The sequence below is a fragment of the Crinia signifera genome, chromosome 1 (assembly GCF_055691185.1).
Source record: "Crinia signifera chromosome 1, ASM5569118v1, whole genome shotgun sequence".
Taxonomy (NCBI): domain Eukaryota; kingdom Metazoa; phylum Chordata; class Amphibia; order Anura; family Myobatrachidae; genus Crinia; species Crinia signifera.
In genome coordinates, this window is record NC_139217.1 from 411086281 (window position 1) to 411107874 (window position 21594).

Below are 21594 nucleotides of genomic sequence, written 5' to 3' on the forward strand. Positions count from 1 at the left end.
CGCACACTGGTTGTGTCTCCCAAGGTGCATAACCTTACATTTATCTACATTGAACCTCATCTTCCATTTTTTTGCCCACTCATCTAGAATTGCAAGATCATTTTGAAGCATGGTGACATCTTCTGATGATTTGATGACTTTGCTAAGTTTTGTATCGTCCGCAAAGATGGATACATTGCTGAGTAACCCTATCCCAATATCGTTAATAAAAATGTTAAACAAAATGGGCCCTAAAACCGAACCCTGGGGCACTCCACTTAGTACCGGTATCATATCTGATACGGCACCATTCACAACCACTCTTTGTTCTCTATTACATAGCCAATTCCCTACCCATCTGCAGATATTTTCACCCAATCCTAGGTTCTCCATTTTATTAATCAATCTCTTGTGTGGGACAGTATCAAATGCTTTAGCGAAATCTAGGAAAATCACATCTACAGCATTTCCATTATCAAGGTTTTTGCTAACCTCTTCATAGAACCCTAGTAGATTAGTTTGGCATGAATGATTTTTCACGAACCCATGTTGGTTAGCACTGAGTAGACTGTGATGATCTAAATATTTCTGAATACCATCCCTTAAAAATCCTTCAAATAGTTTACCCACAATTGATGTTAAACTAACGGGTCTGTAATTAGCGGGATCTTCCTTTTTTCCTTTTTTGAATATTGGCACTACCTCTGCTATTCTCCAATCTTTTGGTACTATACCTGACGATAGTGACTTGCTAAATATATAATGTAGGGGGGTAGCTAGTTCATCCCTTAATTCCATTAATACCCTCGGATGAATCCCATCTGGCCCTGGTGATTTATTTGTTTTGAGTTTGCTTAGCCTCAGTATTATTTCCTTCGGCGTGAAATCCACAATGAGATCTGGCTTATTTGTCCCGTTTGTGGTAAATGTTCGTTCCACAGTCTGCTCTCCCTTAGTAAATACTGATGAGAAGAACTCATTTAACAGTTTTGCTTTTCCCTTGTCCTCAGTAACACTTTTTCCACTAGTATCAGTTAGTGGGCCTATGTTTTCCTTAATTAAACGTTTACTATTTATGTATTTAAAAAACTTCTTTGGGTTGGTTTTGCTTTCAGTGGCTATGCACTCTTCATATAATATTTTAGCTGATTTGATTACCCCTTTACAAGTTTTGTTTGATTCTTTGTATTTTGCGAACGCCTCCTCATTCAAGTTATTTTTATAGAATTTAAAGGCTCTGGTTTTATTGTTGATAGCTGACCTTACTTCTTTGTCCAACCATGGTGGCTTTTTTTTGTTGAATTTACCTTTAGTTACTTTAGGAATGTATTCAATAGTTAGTGAATCAAGCACCTTTTTTAGAGTATCCCACATTTCCTCTGCATTTTTTCCCTCCATAACCGTTTTCCACCCAATTCCTGTTAGGGCTTCCCTGAATAATTCAAAGTTCGCTTTTCTGAAGTTTAGTATTTTTGCAGATCCTTTTTGATGTAATTTACTGAAGTTGATTTCCAGTGAAACCATATTGTGATCACTGTTCCCTAATTGTTCAATTACTTTTGTGTTTGAAACTAAGTCTGTGTTATTTGTTAAAACTAAGTCCAAGAGTGCCTCATCACGAGTTGGAGTTTCCACCGTTTGTGTAATAAACTGGTCTTTAAGTAAGCTTAAGAACCCATCGCTTCTTGCTGATTTACCTGTTTCGTTTTCCCCATCAATGTCGGGTAAATTAAAATCCCCCATAATTAATACCTGACCCTGATCTGATGCTTGTTTGATTTGGTTTAAAAGAAGAGACTCTTCCCTTTCGTTTATATTTGGTGGTCTATAGCATACCCCTATTATAAATTTGTTTTTTGTTTTTTTATTATTGTCGGTTATCTCTGCCCACACTGTCTCCGGTTATCTCTGCCCACACTGTCTCTAACGCTTTTCACTTATCCATTCCACCAAAGCTGCCATCTTGAGGTGACAACTGATCTACTCTGGCTAAATTGATGGCCTTCTTCCTTCTCATGACCGCTTTTAAGCACAATTGATCTTCTTCCTTCTCATGACCGCTTTTCAGCACAATTGACCACCCAGTCATTTCTTGACACTTCATACCCCTGTCATCAACATCAACAATCATTCGTTCAGCATATATTCTTCAGGTGCTTGCTTCCCTCCGCTGTCTTTTGCAGTTCAAAATTCTGGTCTTCGCCAATTACTCTTGTTTTATTCCTCCATTCTTGGTAATTCTTTCACTTTTTTGGCCTTCAGTTTCACCTCAGTGCAGTGATGTGAAGACTCTCAAATTTGGCTAATCCCTCCTAGCCTCTCTCCTTTCCTTTCCTTCTGCTTCTTTACCATCTCCACTTAAATGGTTGAATGTGTCATGAGCAACATAACCAAAACTGGGCATGCATTTTTTTCACTGCCAGTGTCACGTCCCCTCATTCTGTTTCTCCCACAGTTGATAATGTCACCCTCTCCACTTTTCAGCATGCATGCTGTTTAAGGGTCATAATTCACTAAGCCATCAATTTACTGTTTATCGCTCCATCCACTCACTCATGCAATACTGTTACTTCCACCTCAACAACTTTGCCAGGGTTTGCCCTTTTCTCTCAATGGGTGTTACCAAGACCATCTTCCACACTTGCTTAATCTTCTGCCTCAATTACTCCAATCTTCTCTCTGGCATGCCTATTCCTCCTTTGATCCCCCAGTCTACATTGAATGTGACATTGCGACAGGTATTCTCCTCAAGCCATTCATCTACTAGTCCTTCTGACTGCAAAGCCCTCCTTCTGCTACCCATTCCTTCCCGTGAACAATTCAGACTGTTTACCATTACATTATTGGGATCAGTAGTTGGAAGGTGTGCTGCTTCTTGCACTGCTGTATTGGAGGGGTTTGGGGTGCCCTTTTGGGAGTTGGCTCTGAATATAAAAATACATAAATGTATGAACCAAAAGTAGGTCCATCACCAAAACAAAGATGCCTTGCTGTGGTTGGTGGATTGCCATATTTTTGCATATGTATGTAACGGAGATCTACAGCAGGGGGGGGGCTGACGGTACAGCGGGGGGGGACTACTTACCTTGGCCGCCGCGCTTTGCTCTGCTCGGTCGCAGCCTGCCTGGTCACAGCAAACAGTGCAGCATAGCCCAAAACAAATATGGCCGCCGCATACGTGCATATAATATATGCATATATGCGGCGACCATATTTGTTTTGGGCAATGCTGCCGTTTGTGACCAGGCTGCGGCCGCTTGCATCTAGGATGATGCCAGCCCCGGAGGCACGGTCGGCGGCCCTGCCAGTGGGGAATCTGCACTGGCCCACCGGGAAATAGCCCGGTTTCCCGGTGGGCCAATCCACCTCTGCCTTTATTTTATTCCCTACAGTTTTCTGATTATTCTGTATAAATGATTAGCTATAACCTGCCAAATCAGCACAACCACATGTATATCTATGGAGAGTGTCTGCTATTGACCTCTCATTAGCGGCTTGGTCCCGAAAGGACTAAGTTGTGTCATCCTAAGGTTTTGTTTTTTTCCCCCAAGACCCCTGAAATATCCAAGAGTAGTCCTCTCTGTGAGTTGAGTAATAAATATTTAAAAATGGTGTGTCTGCAATTTTCTTTTTTCTAAAGGAGTTTCTCTCCAGTGTGTGCTGTGTGGATAAAGGGGGGGTGGGGAGACAATTTTTTTTGTAGACACTAGTTAGTGCATAATAGATTGTAAAATATACTGTTATACGTTTCTTGGTCTCTGATAAAGAGTTTAGTAAAGTGATGACCTCTGCAGTATAGCGTACTGTAAGTAGTTGAATTTAGATGTGACTTTGACTTGTGTGACAATAACCTCACACTGTTGAGAGCGGCAGCTGTGTGCACCGCCTGTCTTGTACACTGCCTGAAAACATTACTATTCATTAAAATAACCTTCACTACAAAGTATCACCCAGGCTGTAAACAGTCTTCTTGTGTTTTAGAGAACATGCTGCCCCAAAAAAGTGAGGAGACGTCCATCTTTGCAAAGTAATTTGTGGCGTTGAAGATTATTGTTTTTCATCATGGTGACCCTGACTTGGCTGGCTGGGTGCATATACAGATTAAGATGAATGCAGTTATTCCTTGGCTGAGGTCTGCCTCTTTCAGGGCACATTCTCCCTAATGACATGATTGATAGGCTGTACCAAATACAGAGAGGAACTCATTAATCACGGCACTGACTGAATCCAATCATCTGCTTCACCTGCAAAGTGATGGACAGGAAAGGATACAATTCGGGTGATACAATCCTTTGTCAGAGGGCCCTCAACTTTTTCAATGTCATCTTCACACACACAAAATCTTCCAATAAAATAATGCGGCTTGTACCTGCCATGGATAGAATAGCCTGAGATTGTTCTCCTAATGCACCGTTTACAGCAGCCTGTAATTATAGAGTACATAATATAAGACAGAGTTCAACTTTCTAGAGCTGCAAAGGTATGATTACAGTTCATAGGATTTTCTGTTATAAACGCTACAGGAAACGCTGAGCGTGTGAAAACAAAGTTTCGCAGAGCATCTAGATGCACCTTAATGTTATGCTGACAAAATAAATAATGTGCTATTGTAGAGCTCTGATTTTGTCATTATTTTTAGACTAACTTAATAAACATGAAATGACCACTTACAGTATGTGGAAGATGGTGAAGCATATGTACAATTATTACACTATAATAAGGATTAGTTCAGGATTTCCAACACTCAATGGGGCAGATACAGTATATTAAGCCCGGTGAAGAGAGAAAGTAGAAGTGATAATGCACCAGCCAATCAGCTATGTTTGAAATATGACAGTTAGGAGTTAATTGGCTGGTGCATTATCACCTTCCACTTTATATGCACTTTATATGCACTTTATTTCCACTTTGGCTCTTCACCAGGCTTAATATATCTGCCCCAATATCCGGTACTTCAGGGTATTTTTGCTGAGGTCCCAAATATCTGTTTCTCATCCTTCACAATGTATTTTTAGATGTGTACAATGATAGACTGTTACATACCATATGTTTTATCATCTGAAAATTATATATAGAGAGAGAGAGAGAGAAAGAGGAAAACCTGCTCTCTCACCCAACCAATTTTTTTTTAATTAAGGATTGCGCATATGTACAACATAATTTACAATTGCAATGAAACCTGCAAAATCAATACAGTCACACTGTATTTTTAAATGTATGCGAGTTGGAACGCAATTAACAGTGAGAAGGTGTATAGTTTGAAAACATTGCCTTCTGCGGGCGGACACGACCTAAACTATATCCCCGCACCTCCTGCGGTCACGCCCGTTGGAAGGTCTATTGTGTTTGGTCCAATGAGGACACGGGTCTCGTACCACTGAGTGGAACGGAAGCATTTATGAATTTGTAACTTCAGGTCATTGGACAGTGAGTCGATAAAGCACTCCCATAGTTGAAAGAACGTTTCTGTGCGCTCTTCTTTTTGGAGGGATGACTCCACCCACTCCATATGGAATAGCTTAGCTCGAAACAGAGGTATAGAAGGAGGGTCCTTATGTATCCATTGGTGTAGGATACTTTTGCGGGCTACCGTTGATATGATGAGCATCATTTTTTTGATCTCCTGTTGAATTGGCGTTCCCATGGGGAAAGCGCCCAAGATTGCCCATTCTGCCGACAGGGGAAGACGATTTAGTAAGAATGTAGTGGAAAATCATTGGACCTGTTTCCAAAAACATTTATTAATTGGGCAATCCCACATGAATGTTGCGTTAGGACTGTCGCATTTCGGGCAGGTGTCTGTTTCTGAGATGCCCATGAAATATAGTCAGTGTGGGGAGAGGTAGCCGTTGTGGTAAATGTTATAAAACATCTCTCTGTACATTGAAGCTGGTAGCATTTTCCATGAATATGTAAAGAGCGTAATAGGTGTTTTGTGTAAGTTGAGGGAATGTTTGTAACCATGTGGTTGGCCCAGTGCGTATTGTAGAATGGTCAATGGGTGTATGAAGGGTCTGATAATAAATGGAAATGCTTTTCTGCCAGAGGTAGGTTTGGAGAGCAGTACATCAAATTTGTTTGTACAAACTGTAGGTGTTTAAATGTCGGAGTACTGAGCTAGTGTAGTGTCTGGCCTGGTATACAGCTAATGCTTGTATGGAAGGGAGATCAAGTTTGTCCACAAAGCCTGTGCCGTCAGTGGTGCTGTAATCATGCTTTCGTCAAGGGCCCGAACATAGAGAATTCCCTTGGATTTCCAGGAAAGAAACCTCCTGAAAGTCAGATTACCCAGAGTGGTGGCTATTAAGGTTTCGTTTATGTCGTGTGCAGTGCCAGACAGTCCATGCCGTCATCAGTAGGGGATTTTGTGTAAATAGGGTCTGTAAGTTCTTGTTTGTGGCAGTGTTAAAAGGAAAGTTGGTGTTGGTTTGGCAGAAATGACTGATCAATAACAGTGTCCGTGTGGTTGGTAGTGGCGTGAATCCAGTCTCGGATATATCTTATTATTCCGGCTTGATTATATAGTCTCTCACTTTCTGAAACTCTCACCCTATCACATTTGGACCAGGTTTTTGCAGTTTAAGGTAGCTTATCCGTGGCTGTTTAGTTTGCCAAATTAATTTGCAAAATGTGGTATTAATGAGTTTTTTGTCGGAGGCCGTTACTAGGTCCGGTAACATTTGAAGTGGGTATAATAGTTTAGGGAACGTGATTATTTTTAGTAAATGAACATGTCACAGATATGAGAGCATAGATGTTTCCAATTTTTCAGTTCCACCAAAATAGGTTTCAGTATTTTGGTGTTATTGAGCCTATAGAGGTAAGAGATGCGTTTAGGGATGTACACCCCTAAGTATTTAATCGCAGTCGAGGCCCAGCATATATGTGACTTTCTCCTGCCCAATAGGGTCCAGTTTGTGGACCTAAGTATAGGACTTGGGGTTTATCCTGATTTACGGAGAAGCCAGAGACGGTGCCGTATTGATCAATTTTACTTAGGATGGAGTGGAGGGTGGATTCGGGGTGTGTTATATTTAGGAGAAGATCATCTGCAAAGCCCATGACTTTGATTTCCTGTGAACCCATGTAGAACCGTTGAAAAGTGGGCCAAGATTGTGGGAGCCATAGGAGGGGGTCGAGTGCAATGTTGAATAGTAGAGGGGAGAGAGGGCATCCCTGACATGTTCCACGAGCAATCGTGACGGGATGGCCTTGTTGCCAAGTGCAGATTTTTAGTTACAGGAGTGTGCAGATTTGTGTAAAAATTTAAAATAAGTCCCCCTTCCCGAGCATAACCAATCCCAGACTCATTGAGCCATTCCTGGTTCCCCAAATACAGGGGGGGGGGGATTGTGGTGTTCCCCCTTATTTAAAAAAACACTGGGCTCTTGGACCAGTCCTGGTTCCAAAAAAACTGGGGGCACCCCCTATTTTGGATCCAGTAACGGGTTCAGCCATTTTGAGTACCGTGGCTGGCCAACCCTGGACAGGGTCCCTGGCGAGTCGGAGCCCCCCATTAAAGGGGGGACCCCCGTTCAGGGCTGATGTCCAATGCTGTCCCCGGTCCCTTGGACGGTGGGGTCCTGGCTGATGAGTGTAAAAAATAGATAAAATCATATTGCTTTATACCAGGGAACTACAAGCCCCAGCATGGGGACATTAATGTGCCCGCTGGGTCTCGTAATTCACCTTTAAAAAGACAGTGGAAATAGGGAGACACACACCCAGAACTTTAAAACTTTAATATGCACCCCTTTTACACAGTAATTCCATTCTCACATACTTACCTGCTCCAGTGTTTACCTCTCTCTGCCACTGCTCCCTCGGCACTGACAGCGGAGTAAGCAGCATGTACTGTAGCGGAGACAGAGACCCTGTGACGTACCGATGAACGATCCCCCCCAAGGTCGGTATCGCAAGTAAAAATAGACTGTGCAGGCAAGGCAATTTTGACTATACCGCATACAACTTATAGGGCCATAGACCAAATTAAACTCGGTGCCATGCACTTTAAGGGTAACTTTCATAGTCAAAACCATCCATAGCCAGAATCGCCTAGTGTGTATGTCAGTGGTTCACAAATTGTGCGCCTGGGGTGCCCCGGAACACTTGCAGGGGTGCCTCAGGTCGCTGGTCTAGAACCAATTCTAATTATTTTTGGTCAATGAAATAGGCAAAATCAGTGCTTGTTTCTTCCAGTTATAAAATATGTGGTTAAACAGATGTGAATCCTGTTCTTCACCACATAACTGGACCTAAGGATAAAATTTAATCCCAATTTATTTAATTTAATAATTTTTTTCCTGAAATTCTCAGTAACAAACTCTTGGCCTAGGGGTGCCGTGAAAAATATGCTGATACTGTAGGGTGCCGTGATTCAAAAAGTTTGGGAACCCCTGGTGTATGTGCTGTAACAGTCCAGGATTAAAGTACATATAGCCATAATTAAATAGTGCCTCAAGCATGTATAAGCTAAAATCTGGGCTGTTAGTGTCCCTTGCGGACCACAGTTGGAAACATTGATCTATGCCAGTGGTCGCCAACCCGTCGCTCGCGAGCTACCAGTAGCTCGCGGCAGCGATCGGGGTAGCTCGACCACTGTCACCGCCCGCCCCTCCATTGTCCGCCGCCGTCCGCCCCATCCGCCGTCCGTCCGCTTCATTTTTTCCCTGAGGGGAGGAGAGAGCATTGCGCTTCTCTCCTACCCTTCCCTGTGCGTCCCAGGTCCCTGTGACTGCGGCGTCCGCCAACCAGAGCTCGCGGGCCGGCAGCCAATCAGCAGCCGGCCCGCGAGCTTTGAATGGCAGACGGCGCAGTAACAAGGAAGTGAGGGGAAGGAGAGATGCGTGCTGCGCTGTGCTCTCCTCCCCTGAAAGGGAAGCAGCACGCCGACACAGGAGGACACCGCCGGACACAGACAGTGCCAGCAGCACCACAGGGGGCACCGGATGGCAGCAGCAACAATGGTAAGTGTGCTGCTGGGGAACACCTGACACTGTGGGGGCATACTTATTGGCACTGTGGGGGCATATTTATTGGCACTGTGGGGGCATATTTATTGGCACTGTGGGGGCATATTTATTGGCACTGTGGGGGCATATTTATTGGCACTGTGGGGGCATATTTATTGGCACTGTGGGGGCATACTTATTGGCACTGTGGGGGCATATTTATTGGCACTGTGGGGGCATATTTATTGGCACTGTGGGGGCATACTTATTGGCACTGTGGGGGCATATTTATTGGCACTGTGGGGGCATATTTATTGGCACTGGGGGCATATTTATTGGCACTGTGGGGGCATACTTATTGGCACTGTGGGGGCATATTTATTGGCACTGCGGGGGCATATTTATTGGCACTGCGGGGGCATATTTATTGGCACTGTGGTGGCATACTTATTGGCACTGTGGGGGCATATTTATTGGCACTGTGGGGGCATATTTATTGGCACTGTGGGGGCATATTTATTGGCACTGTGGGGGCATATTTATTGGCACTGTGGGGGCATATTTATTGGCACTGTGGGGGCATATTTATTGGCACTGTGGGGGCATATTTATTGGCACTGTGGGGGCATATTTATTGGCACTGTGGGGGCATATTTATTGGCACTGTGGGGGCATATTTATTGGCACTGTGGGGGCATACTTGTTGGCACTGTGGGGCATTGTTGGCACTGTTGGGGCATACTTGCTGGCACTGTGGGGGCATACTTGCTGGCACTGTGGGGGCATAACCGGCACTGTCGGGGCATTGTTGGCACCATGGGGTCATACCTGGCAATGTGAGGGTATTCCTGTTTCTGGCACTGTGGGGGCATACCTGGCACCGTGGGAGCATATGTATATCTGGCACTGCACTATTGGGGGCATATGTGTATCACACCCCCATTTTCCATGGCTGCACCCCATGTGGCTACAGCTCTTAGAGAGCTGACTATGCCCCCATAGCGGAAAAAATGGGGGATGTAGCCTCGCAGGAGTTGCACGGTAGTAGCTGAACCTTCTAATTTTTGGCGCGTGCCTTCGGCACGCGCAGATGACTCTTCTCCTCTGCCTCCAGTGTTGGGAGGTATGTTTTGGGGCATTGCAGTGTGTGGCATAATGTGTCAGGGGCATTACAGTTTGTGGCATTATGTGTAAAGGGCATTTTTTGGGATATTATGCAGATTTTTTATTTTTTTTTACTTTAGTAGCTCTTCGGGCGGTTTATTTTGTCGCGAGTAGCTCCCGACCCAAAAAAGGTTGGAGACCACTGATCTATGCCAAGGTTCCTTTGCCTATTTTCAGGCCTAATCTACGAGATGAGGGAACTGGATACCAAAAACAATGATTTATTTTTTGTGCAATCAATTTTTATTGAAGAAAGTCACAATACATCAATGATATGAAACAATGTAATGCACATTCAAAGAAGGAAATAATAAAGACAATTACAGGAATTGTGTGCAATATTTGTATATCTGAATATGATGTAGGTATATTTATAAAACAGAGCATTGACATAATGCAACTAATCGTTGTTTAAGAAAAAGATGTACATTTTTTGAGAGAAGGTGGAGTAGTATAGTGAAAGTATGGTAAAGAAGAAAGAGGTGGAAGGGGGAAGAAGGGTGGGAAGGTAGGGTGGGAGAGGAGAGGATTGTGCCCAGGGACATATCTCAGCGACCTAGTCTGGCATAATAAAATGGGAATAATCTGAGGATTCTTTATATGTGAGCCAGTTTAACCACGTAGCAGTGAAAGTCTGGGGAGATTCTTTCAAAAAGGATGTCAGATCCTCCACGGACATGTACAGATGTATTCTGCGAAACCAGTGCGCGATGGGAGGGGCCGAGTTGGATCTCCAGTGGCAGGGTATGACCGCCCTAGCTGCGTTCATTAGGTGTCTAATTAAAGATTTCTTAAATCGGGAAATGGGCGTATCCATAAGATTAAGCAACCAAAATTCTGGGCTAAAGGGGAGAGCGGAGTTAGTAATTTTTTCTGAGATATTATGGATCTGGCACCAGGGTACTTGTGTATTTTGGCGGCGCCCATCGCATACCATAACGCATGCGATGGTATGCGATGCAACGCGATTTCGTGCCATAGTGTGCGATGGCATACAATTTTCAAATTGTATGCCATTGTACATGGCATACAATGCCATGCGATGCGATGCGATTAAACGTTGTATAAGCACCCTAATGGGTGCTTATACAATGTTAAGCACCCTAATGGGTGCTTACAATGTTAAATGCACCCCCACGCCACCCCCCCACTATAAACATGAACCCGAAGCGTGGCGAGCGCCGGCGGTACGCGTCCTACGACCTTTTCATACCCCCACTATCCACGTCGGCGTGGAGTTGAGAATAGAAAGTGTGGCGAGCGCAGCGAGCCACCGAAGCGTGGCGAGCGGACGCGGATACCTTCACAGGTATCCGCGTCCCCTGGCGGGCTTCACAGGTGTCCGCGTGCGCTCGCCACACTTTCTATTCTCAACTCCACGCCGACGTGGATAGTGGGGGTATGAAAAGGTCGTAGGACGCGTACCGCCGCCCCTTGCGGGCTCGCTGCGCTCGCCACGCTTCGGGTTCACGTTTATAGTGGGGGGGGGGGTGGCATGGGGGTGCATTTAACATTGTAAGCACCCATTAGGGTGCTTATACGATTTTTCATCGCATAGGGGGTCAAAATCGCATCGCATGCCATCGGGTACATGGCATGCGATGCGATGCGATGCGTTCATTGAACGATGCTGAATTCGGGCGCCGCCAAAATACACAAGTACCGGCACCAGTATTCTTGAAGAACTGGGCAAGACCACCATATGTGTAATGGATTGTCCGGATGCTGGTCACATCTCCAGCAGAGATCCGGTAGAGCGTTATTCATTTTGTGTAGTGTGGATTGGGCATCTATGACAAGGATTCGGTATGAAATCCCGACGGTCAAAATCCCGACGGTCATAATACCGACAGCAATTGACAGAAAGTCAAAATCCCGACATGGTCAAAATCCCGACATTTAAAATCCCGACATGGTCAAAATACCGACAAGGTCAAAATACCGACATTTAAAATCCCGACAAGTTCAAAATACCGACATATAGAATGTAGACAGGTGAAAAAGTCAACATGACTTTCGGGCGACAGCTCGCGAGGTCGATATGGGCTTTTCACAGTTTTTTTACCTGAATGTCGACACAGTCGACATGGACACAGTTGGAAGTCAACCGCAGCCCCTCGCATAGCTCGCTGCGCTCGCAATGCTTCGGGCACGGTGCCTCGCTACGCTCGGCACACTATTTTATTCTCCCACCACGCCCTAGTGGATGGTAGGGCATGAAATACCGCCTGTCGGCACATGTCGGGTCAAGAAACAGTGAAAAACCCATGTCGACCTCGCGACCTGTCGCCCGAAAGTCATGTTGACTTTTTCACCTGTCTACATTCTATATGTCGGTATTTTGAACTTGTCGGGATTTTAAATGTCGGTATTTTGACCTTGTCGGTATTTTGACCATGTCGGGATTTTAAATGTCGGGATTTTGACCATGTCGGGATTTTGACTGTCTGTCAATTGCTGTCGGTATTTTGACCGTCGGGATTTTGACCGTCGGGATTTTGACTGCATCCCATACCAACGCGATAGTATCTTATACTGGGTTTCTAGTGTTTGGATTGATGAGGAGGATGCAAAAACATATTTAAATATTTGATTCCACTGGTCCTCCGACAGGACCCGACCAAGCTCTTTGTGCCAAGCCACTGTATATGCAGGCATTGGATCTGGGATTTTACTCAGGCATATTTGATAACATTTGGAAATCAAGTGTTTTGGAGACTCCCGAGAGAGCAATAGTAACTCGAAGGGAGTTGGTTCCCAGCTGTGATTTCGTTTAGGAAGGGAGGAGACATGGGGGGGAAATTTACCAAGATGTGAAATACACTTCACAGGTCATGTTGCTATGGGCAACCAATCAGAAGCTACTTCTTATTTCTTTTTCACCCTCTAGAAGATAGTAGACAGGATCTGATTGGTTGTTCATAGCAACATGACCTGTGAAGTGTATTTCACATATTAGTAAATTTCCCCCATAATGTCTAATTTGGAGATAGAACCAGAAGAGACCCGCCGGGACACCAAATAGTGGAGACATCTGTACCTGCTCCAACACAAGAGCGTTGGGGTCAGAGTTGGATGTCGTACCAGTCGGATCTTCCGGAGCCATGGGATGACCGGGGGGGGGATACACCCACCGAGTGACCTTCGATAGCCGGCCACCGTTTGAATTGTACAGGTCTAGACATCTCCACAGTCCTGGCTATGTGGACAGAATGGTAGTAACTGAGGAAAATGGGGAATTGTAACCCGCCCCATCTCGACTTTGGACAAGGACTCGTTGAGAGATTCTAGGTCTGTGATTTATCCAGACAAATTTACTCACTGTACTCTGTAATTCTTTGAAGAAAGGAGAGGGTATTGTAATTGGGAGGGCTTCGAGTAAAAATACTATTTTGGGGAGGGTGTTCATTTTTATCGTGTTAATTCTGCCCAACCAGAATACAAAAACAATGATTTAAATATGATTGAATCCCCTCAATTGACGCTGTGTCTATAGGAAATAAAGTGAATGTATTGGACTTTGAACTGTACTGCAGAAAAACAGAGATTATTGTTCACTATCTTGGTATAATTGCATTGCCTACTGCTGTGTAAATTCCCTGGGTAACTTCGGAAGAGCTGTAAGAGGCAATAGTGGGGTTCCATTGCTGCACTCTTTTCAAAATGAATCTCTCTGTAAAGGTGCATAAATACTGGGCGTTTTTACCCGTTACGTATGCACAGCGATGATCACTAAAATTGCTGTGCTGAAAATCGCTTGGTGCATACACACTGAGAGATTTTTTTTTCCCTCTTTGCACAGTGATTTTCACTGCTGTGAAGGCTCTTCATAGCAGGACACTATGGAAAGCTGTTCAGACTGCTGGTAATACCAGCAGATGAGCGGCGGCGTGTGGGAGTGTACATCAGCGCTCATCGCCTGCCCATACACCCTGGGCGGCTTTTGAGCTGAAAGCATCTCAAACGGGGAAACTGAGTTGCTTTCAGCTCAAAATCCCACAGTGGCCCTTATTCAGATCTGATCGCAGTACAAATTTGTTCTCAAAATGGGCAAAACCATGGGGGTTATTCTGGTTGATTCGCAAGGCTTCCATCAAACCCCACCCTGAAAATGCCCACCCATCCGCCGAATGGATAAACATCCATTCGCATGCTGCGGATAACCTCCCACATCTTTTCGATGGTGGCCACTTTCAAGTCACTTCCACATGTGTGTACGCTGGGACGGATATGGACATGTGCAGACAGCTGATATCACCGGATGTCAGCTGCCTGCCCCCCGGCACCCGTGTCACCGCCTCAGTACCAATTAGAATGCCCAGCGTTCTAATGGGAATGCTCATGAAATGCTGAGGCCGCCGTGTAGGGTGTGTGCACCCGACGAACAGAATGTTCGCAGTGGGTGCACGCACCATGCGGCTGCACATGCGCAGAAACGCAACATCGGTTGCACGGAGGACCAAATTAATATGATTAACCCCCCCCCCATGTGCACTGTAGGTGGGTCAGATGTAACCTGTATAGAGAGTTAGGTGTGTGTGAGTTATTTTGTTTCTGTACAGGATGAATACTGGCTGCATTATTTTTACACTGCAATTTAGATTTCAGTTTCATCCCACCCCACCCAAATGTATCTCTCTGTGCACATGTTACATCTGCACCACCTGCAGTGCACATGGTTGTGCCCATTTTGAGAACAAATTTGTACTGCGATCAGATCTGAATAAGGGCCAGTGTGTATCGGCCTTAAGAAAAGTAATGCAGCTTGGTGGGTCAAGTTATCTTTAATAATGTTTTTAATATTATGCGACATAGGTATGTGCATACTTGCCTACTTTTGAAAATTAGTTTCAGAGAGATTATAGTTGGTCGTATAATTTTTAACGGCGCCCTTATTCCATATATGGAGAGATTGTGAAAAAAAGATTGTGGGTGGAACGTGGTACCTAGAATTGTGGGTGTGTACTGCAACATTGGAGAGGAATCTTTTAAAATGAATGTAGATGAACCCCAAAGTAGTTAGTAAGAGTTGGTAAACTGCTGGGAAATGGTGCTGATGATTCAATGTAAATGTATCCATCTCTCATTTCTTTTTTCCCAAAAATGTAAACAATGTAATGTGGGTTAGGTGAAATGAGGGAGATTGATAGACTAATGAGGGAGAGAGGGAGATTTCAGGGAGTCTCCTGCACAATGCAGGAGGGTAGGCAACTATGTATGTATGTGTAAGGTTATGCGTGACGGAAACTGGATTTTATACTAATTTCAAATACACATTGTAAATACCTGTTTATGCTGCAAATATTTGCTATCTTGCTCTTTCTATAATGATTTCCTTGTGCCTGGGAACCTGTATTAATGACGAGTGAGATTTCAGAAGTTAAAAGGTGATTGGAGCAGTGAGCTTCTCTATGTCAGATTTTGCATGCACATGATTGCTATGGAGCAGCCTGTGGGCAGTGTATGATGAAAATATGTGTATCAGACATATGTAACGCTGTACTCTTTCTCTGTTTCCAGTGGTTCTGAGATGCAAGCCGACAGTTCAATACTAAAAGACCAAGGCAGCAGACTCGATCTCACTGAGCAGAAAATAAACATGATGGTACTGGATATCTGCCACAAACCAGGTGGCAGCGAGTACCTGAGGCAAATTCATCACATCATCCAGCTCAATGAGGTAGGCAAACTGCCTTTTTGCCGAGCAATTAGGTGTGTATTGGGTTGAGGCAGAGTATGCTGGCAGCTAAGCGTTCGTCAAAGACTTGGTAATACTTTTTAAAGTCAATAGCAGATTGAGCATTACACTAGAATCCAATCTATTTATATTGCTGCTGCCTTTTTTTATTTATAAAAAAGGTTTTCGTGCAATCTGCATTTGTATCAATCTTATTTTCAATAAACTACATGATAACAGGCAGATTTTTATAGCATCGGATTAAATTAAAAAAAAAAAGTTGAATTAACGCTGTAATGTTTGGTGATCATGTTTAAATAAATAGGTGCAGTAGATAAGATATAAGATTAGATTAAACATTGACTATGCCATCTTTGCACTAACCAATGACATTTTCTTTTTGTTATTACTGTTCCTGATTGTTTCCTATTTTATTTTTGTTTACGTATAGTTGATTGCTCAGTTACATCACTGTCCTTCTTGAGAACCTCCCTATATACTAGACTACATTAATTTATTTTATTTTTATAATAAAGGACAGTTCTTGTTAACCGCGATGTCATTGGTTTTGCTTATACTAATGTATGTTATATAAATGTATTAGCGACCTGCCACAGCTTTGCATGGGAGCAATATTTAATTTACAGCTATGTGATTTTTAGACAACATTATACCGCTTTCACACTGCCAAAACGTTTCAAAAACCAGTATTTCTAAACGGTATTTAAAACAGGTCTGAGACTTCACTTTGCAGTAGATTAGCGTTTTAAATACTGTTTAAGTACAGTACCATTCACATCAGTCAACCCGTTTAATCCCCTGAACATGTTTCAAGGCAGAATGCAGGGGACAGCCTATCACAGGTCTGTAGTCTGTTGTATTTACTAAATACCGTTTCAGAGCCATTCTCACTGCATAAAAAACTGCTCTGAAACATGTAGGACTCTGCTTTTTAAATGTTTTGAAATACTGGTTATCTTTAACCAGTAAATCAACTCAAACCACTGCAGCCTTAAACTTTTGAAATGTGAAAAAACGGCAATATACCGTTTAACAAGTGCGGTGTGAAAGGGGTATTAGTAGTTGTTTTCCTCTTGGTGTCAACATGAAAAGATTTTGTTATGACACACAAAAGGGCCACAAAAATGTTATCAATGAGAAAAACATTGTCCAATTCAACTCCAGCCAAGGGGGGTATTCTATTAAATTACTGCACGCCAAAAGTATGTGTAAGGATTTTCTGTTGATTTGTGTCCAACAAAGTCTGAGAAGCAGTGTAGGGTTTGGTGGTGAACAGTTCCAGTTCCAGGATTCAAGGATACATTAGACATATGAATCAATTGTGCTGTAGATTAGTGCCACTGCACAGGATATATGATACACTTCAATTCATTTATATAAAAATCTGAAGAGGTAATTCATTGAGCTGTAGAATAGTACATTCTGGTCTAACTCCAATCACTTATTTGTGGAATGGATGTGGTATGGATGCAGGAGCAGATTTACTGGATACTACAATGATGTAGAGAAGGTGTAGGAAAGGTGCAAGTTAACAGAATATTGTTAAGCAGGTGCAGCATCATACTGCGTCTGCAGGCACACCGGGAGTCCCCGCACTTACTTGTTTGTATGCTGTGGCAGGGTCTCCTCAGTGGGGGGAAGCACCTGGTATCTTGCTAGTCCTGTCATCTCCCGCCACGACCAGTTATGTGTGCCACCATATCGTTTTTGGTCACATTACTATTTTATCCAATTAGGCTGCTCTAATCTGGAGTCCAATCCCAGCAGGCTTCAGGGTATATAAGGGTACTTCCTATGAGACCATTCACCAGTAAATCAAGATTCACAGATTTTCTGTGCATTTACATTCTCTGTGCTCTTTATCGTGAACCAGCAGTCCTGTTCAGCTGTTTACCTTGGGCAATTTTCTTTGCTCCAGTCCATCTGGTTAAACTCCATTTCCGTTATCACCTCCAGGGTTTAGACCTCAGTAACCCCGGTCCAGTCCGTCTCGTTATTCTCCAATTCCTTATCACCTCCAGAGTCTGTGCTTCTTCAGGTATATAGATCATTAGGTCGACAAGCATTAGGTTGACTTTCAGTTAGGTCAACAGGGTCATTAAGTCAACATGGGTTAGGTGGACAGTGAAAAAGTCGACATGTTTTTTTTTTTTCACCCAACATAAACACTAAAACGTAGCAATGTGTCCCCTCGTATGGCTTGCTGCGCTCGCCATGCTTCAGGCACTATTTGATTCTCCCGCCACGCCCTAGTGGATGGTAGGGCTTAAAATACCACCTGCTGGCACATGTCTTGTCGACATGGACACCGAAACGTACCACCGCGTCCCCTCGCATGGCTCACTGCTCTCTTCATGCTTCAGGCACGGTGCCTTTCTATGCTTGGCACACTATTTTATTCTCCCACCACGCCAGTAACCCCGGTCCAGTCTCTCTGGTTATTTTCTGGCTCCGTTATCTCCTCGAGAGTTAGTACTTCTTGGTAACTCTGGTCCAGTCTGTCTTGTTCTATTCTTCAGAGGTGTTTATCCTTAGAGCAAATTCAGGCCCAATCCTCCTGGTTGTTCTCCAGATTTGCCTTCTTTCTGGAATACACTCTGAAACCACAACCAAAAACTAGGTTCGGTGACCAGGACAAGGGGCCACGACCTGCTTGTCAGTTGCTGCTAAATCCAAACCTTTTTGCATCCTTCATCATGGTCTAGTCAACCATCACTTTATATTCTGTGTTGTTGGCAGTCTACGTGGTCACATTATATCAATCCGGCCAGCTTTTCATTCCAGCATTACATCAAAACCATGAGCCACGGCCACAGTATTTTTCGGGCGTGACATGCAGGTTAACAGGATACTATGTAAACTCGCATGTCACTCCGCTGCCTTATCAGCCCCAGATAGATAATTCCTGTGAACTAGTGGCAGAGACCTGCACAGTCCTGGCAGTGGGCTTTTTATCCTGATAGTATTATTGGGCTATCCAATTCTAGCCTGTTTTTAATGACCCGTTTTCGGTCAATAACACATGAGATCCAACATAAGTTCCCCCCATAAGAGCTGAATCAAAATTTGTCCTTAAAGACTGTTGAAAAGTGCTAGACGTAAAATCAGCGTCAATTCATTACCCCCCATGGATCGATCGATAGATAGAGAGATTTAAGTTTTGGGGCCTTTAGTATAGATGCCAGCAGTATTGGTAATACCATCTAAATGTCATCCTGTATTGTTAGCATACAACAATTCTAGATATGCAACATCAATATTAGTCATAAGATGTGTATTCAATGCCTATTTCTATATGTATGTTTTTCCATTAGGATCACCTGAATAAGGCATTGTCTTCCCACCGTTCTGAACAGGCGGACACACAGGCAAGCGATTTTCAGTTGACCTTGACCAATGTAAGAGATCCGCTTTTATCCTGCAATCCTCTGCATATGTTCACGCTGCCTGGTTTAAATGTGCTAAGTGAGGTAAGAAAAAGCTAATAGAGATATATAAGAGCTGGGGAATGAGAAACATTATTAGCATAAAAGGCATCGCATTAAATCCAGTGATACCAGGCTCTGAGCCCCAGACTGCAGTTTATAGCAGTTTGGGCAAAAACATGTCTGTGAATGTCTGTCTGCTTCTTTTTATTATATACCTATTTGAAGTGCAATAAATGTATTAAGGTATAGATTTAAGTCCAAATATAAATGCTTTCTTCGTGTAATGTGATCATGCTTAAAACATGTAAATTATGCAAAAATTTGCAGAATGGAAGGTATTTCTGTATGGTAACATGATGCCAATATGTTGCAAAGGATACAGAAGTTCTTCTCAATGGATGTTTTCGTAGAAAAAGCTCAACAAATTTAGAAGATTTGAGATGCTGTATTATATCCGCATGATAGATTTATAGTCTTATGGTCAACATGCAGTAGTGTGACGTTGGCAAAGGTCGACATGACGATGTTTGAAATGTGTTTTTCACAAATTTTCCATTTTTGGACTTTTTCATGCTTATGGACTACGATTTGGAACGGTAAAGGGTGTTTTGCCCAGCGGTAGCAGAGAGGTAGCCCGAAGCATGGCAAGCGGAGCACTACACCAATTAGGGGTCCATGTTGACAAGGAGTTTTTAAATGTGTGCGGATTTGGTCAAAAAAAAAAAAAGCTGTGTGGTCATATTCTAACATGTGACTTAACATGAATAGGAAACACTATCATACGATAGAATGTGAAAAATGTTGCAGAAGTGAGTGGGTAATTTTATTTGGTGGTACTATTGTGTGGACACATGCCTACCTAGCAAGGACATGCCCCTTTTTGGCTTATGAGAGTCCGACTGCGCACTGTCCCTATGCTCTTGTTGCCATAGGGTACCAAAATGAAGATTGCTATGGGTGAGGGTGATGAGTGTTGCTTGCGGCTGCTGTGAACTGTGCTGCTTATTGATGGCTGCTATGCTGAGAGAGGGGTACTAGTGGCGGTGCTAGGGGGCACTAGCCAAAATCTTGCCTAGGGCATCAAACAGGTTAGGACCAGCTCTGATGATTAGCATAGACTAATAAAGTGATCCTAGCACTTGTGCTGATTATTGTAATTTGTGATGAGGATAACTCAACTATTTTGCTGCACAGAAGGCGTAGTGTATTTCTTTTGTTGACAAAGGTTTGCACATTTTTTTGAGTTGGTTGGTTAGTTAGTAAATTTTTTGTACAGTGCTAATTTAAATCTCTTGCTACACGGTAAAATACTCAAAATCTTTAACTACACATTAAAGTACAATGTGCAGTACCAGTTGCAAAGGAATAGTGTAACATTTGCTGCTTTAATGACTACTGAGAAGACTAGTGTAACTCTTGTTGCCGAGAGGATTAGTGTAACTCTTGCTGTCTTGTGGAATAGTGTAACTCTTCTGTTGTAAGGACTAGCATATCTCTTGTTGCTGAGAGGACTAGTGTACTTATTGCAGCAACGACTAGTGCAGCTCTTTCTGCCACAAGGGCTAATTCAACTCTTGGTGTCACACTTTCTATAGAAAGGACCAGTGTAACACTTTCTGTAAAGAGAAACGGTGTAACACTTTCTGTAGAGAGGAAAACTATCATGCTTTCTATATAGAGAACCGGTGATCTGCCAGATTGGATGACATATTGTCTAGTGCAGTCCAATCTTTTTTGGGGCTTGAGCTACTCGAGACAAAATAAACCACCTAAAATAAAAAAATAAATAAAAATAAAATCTTCATAATAATCAAAAAAATGCCCTTTACACATTATGCCACACACTGTAACGCCCCTGAAACATTATACCAGATACCACAATGCCCCAGACACAATATGCCACACACTGTAATGTCCAATATGTCACATACATACCCAGTGTTCATTCTAGCACCCGCTATCTTTGAAAATCCATGCAGTTCCTCTTCCCTGCCTGGGGTGTCGCTGTATGCTGTAGTGCTTCTAGCACAGTGTGGTCTGTATATCAGCACTGATATGCAAACCAGACCTGTGCTAGAAACACCACAGCAGACAGCGACACCCCAGGCATGGAAGAGGAACTGCATGGATTTTCAAAGATAGCGGGTGCTAGAATGAACACTACATACCTCCCAACACTGGAGGCAGAGGAGAAGGGACATCTGGCCATGCTGAAGGTCATGCCAAAAATTAGGGGGCATGACCTACTATTGTGGTACTTCTGCGAGGCCACATCCCCCATTTTTTTCCACTATGGGGCATGGCTGGTAGGTCCTACCTGAAATTAGGGGGTATTACCTAGTATCATGGTACTCCTGCAAGACCACATCCCCCA

General features: G+C 43.4%; 1 protein-coding gene across 7 annotated transcripts in view; it reads left to right on the forward strand.

Annotated features, from left to right (window-relative positions):
• KIAA0825 (KIAA0825 ortholog) overlaps positions 1-21594 on the forward strand; it is a 387619-nt gene that overhangs the window by 166323 nt on the left and 199702 nt on the right. For 6 of the 7 annotated variants that reach the window (XM_083151782.1, XM_083151783.1, XM_083151781.1 and 3 more), the window contains 2 exons: positions 15615-15774; positions 19107-19262. In XM_083151782.1, coding sequence (XP_083007908.1) covers positions 15615-15774; positions 19107-19262 — 316 coding nt within the window. The remainder of the gene's footprint in view (positions 1-15614; positions 15775-19106; positions 19263-21594) is intronic. The other variant, XM_083151784.1, reaches the window with a different exon arrangement.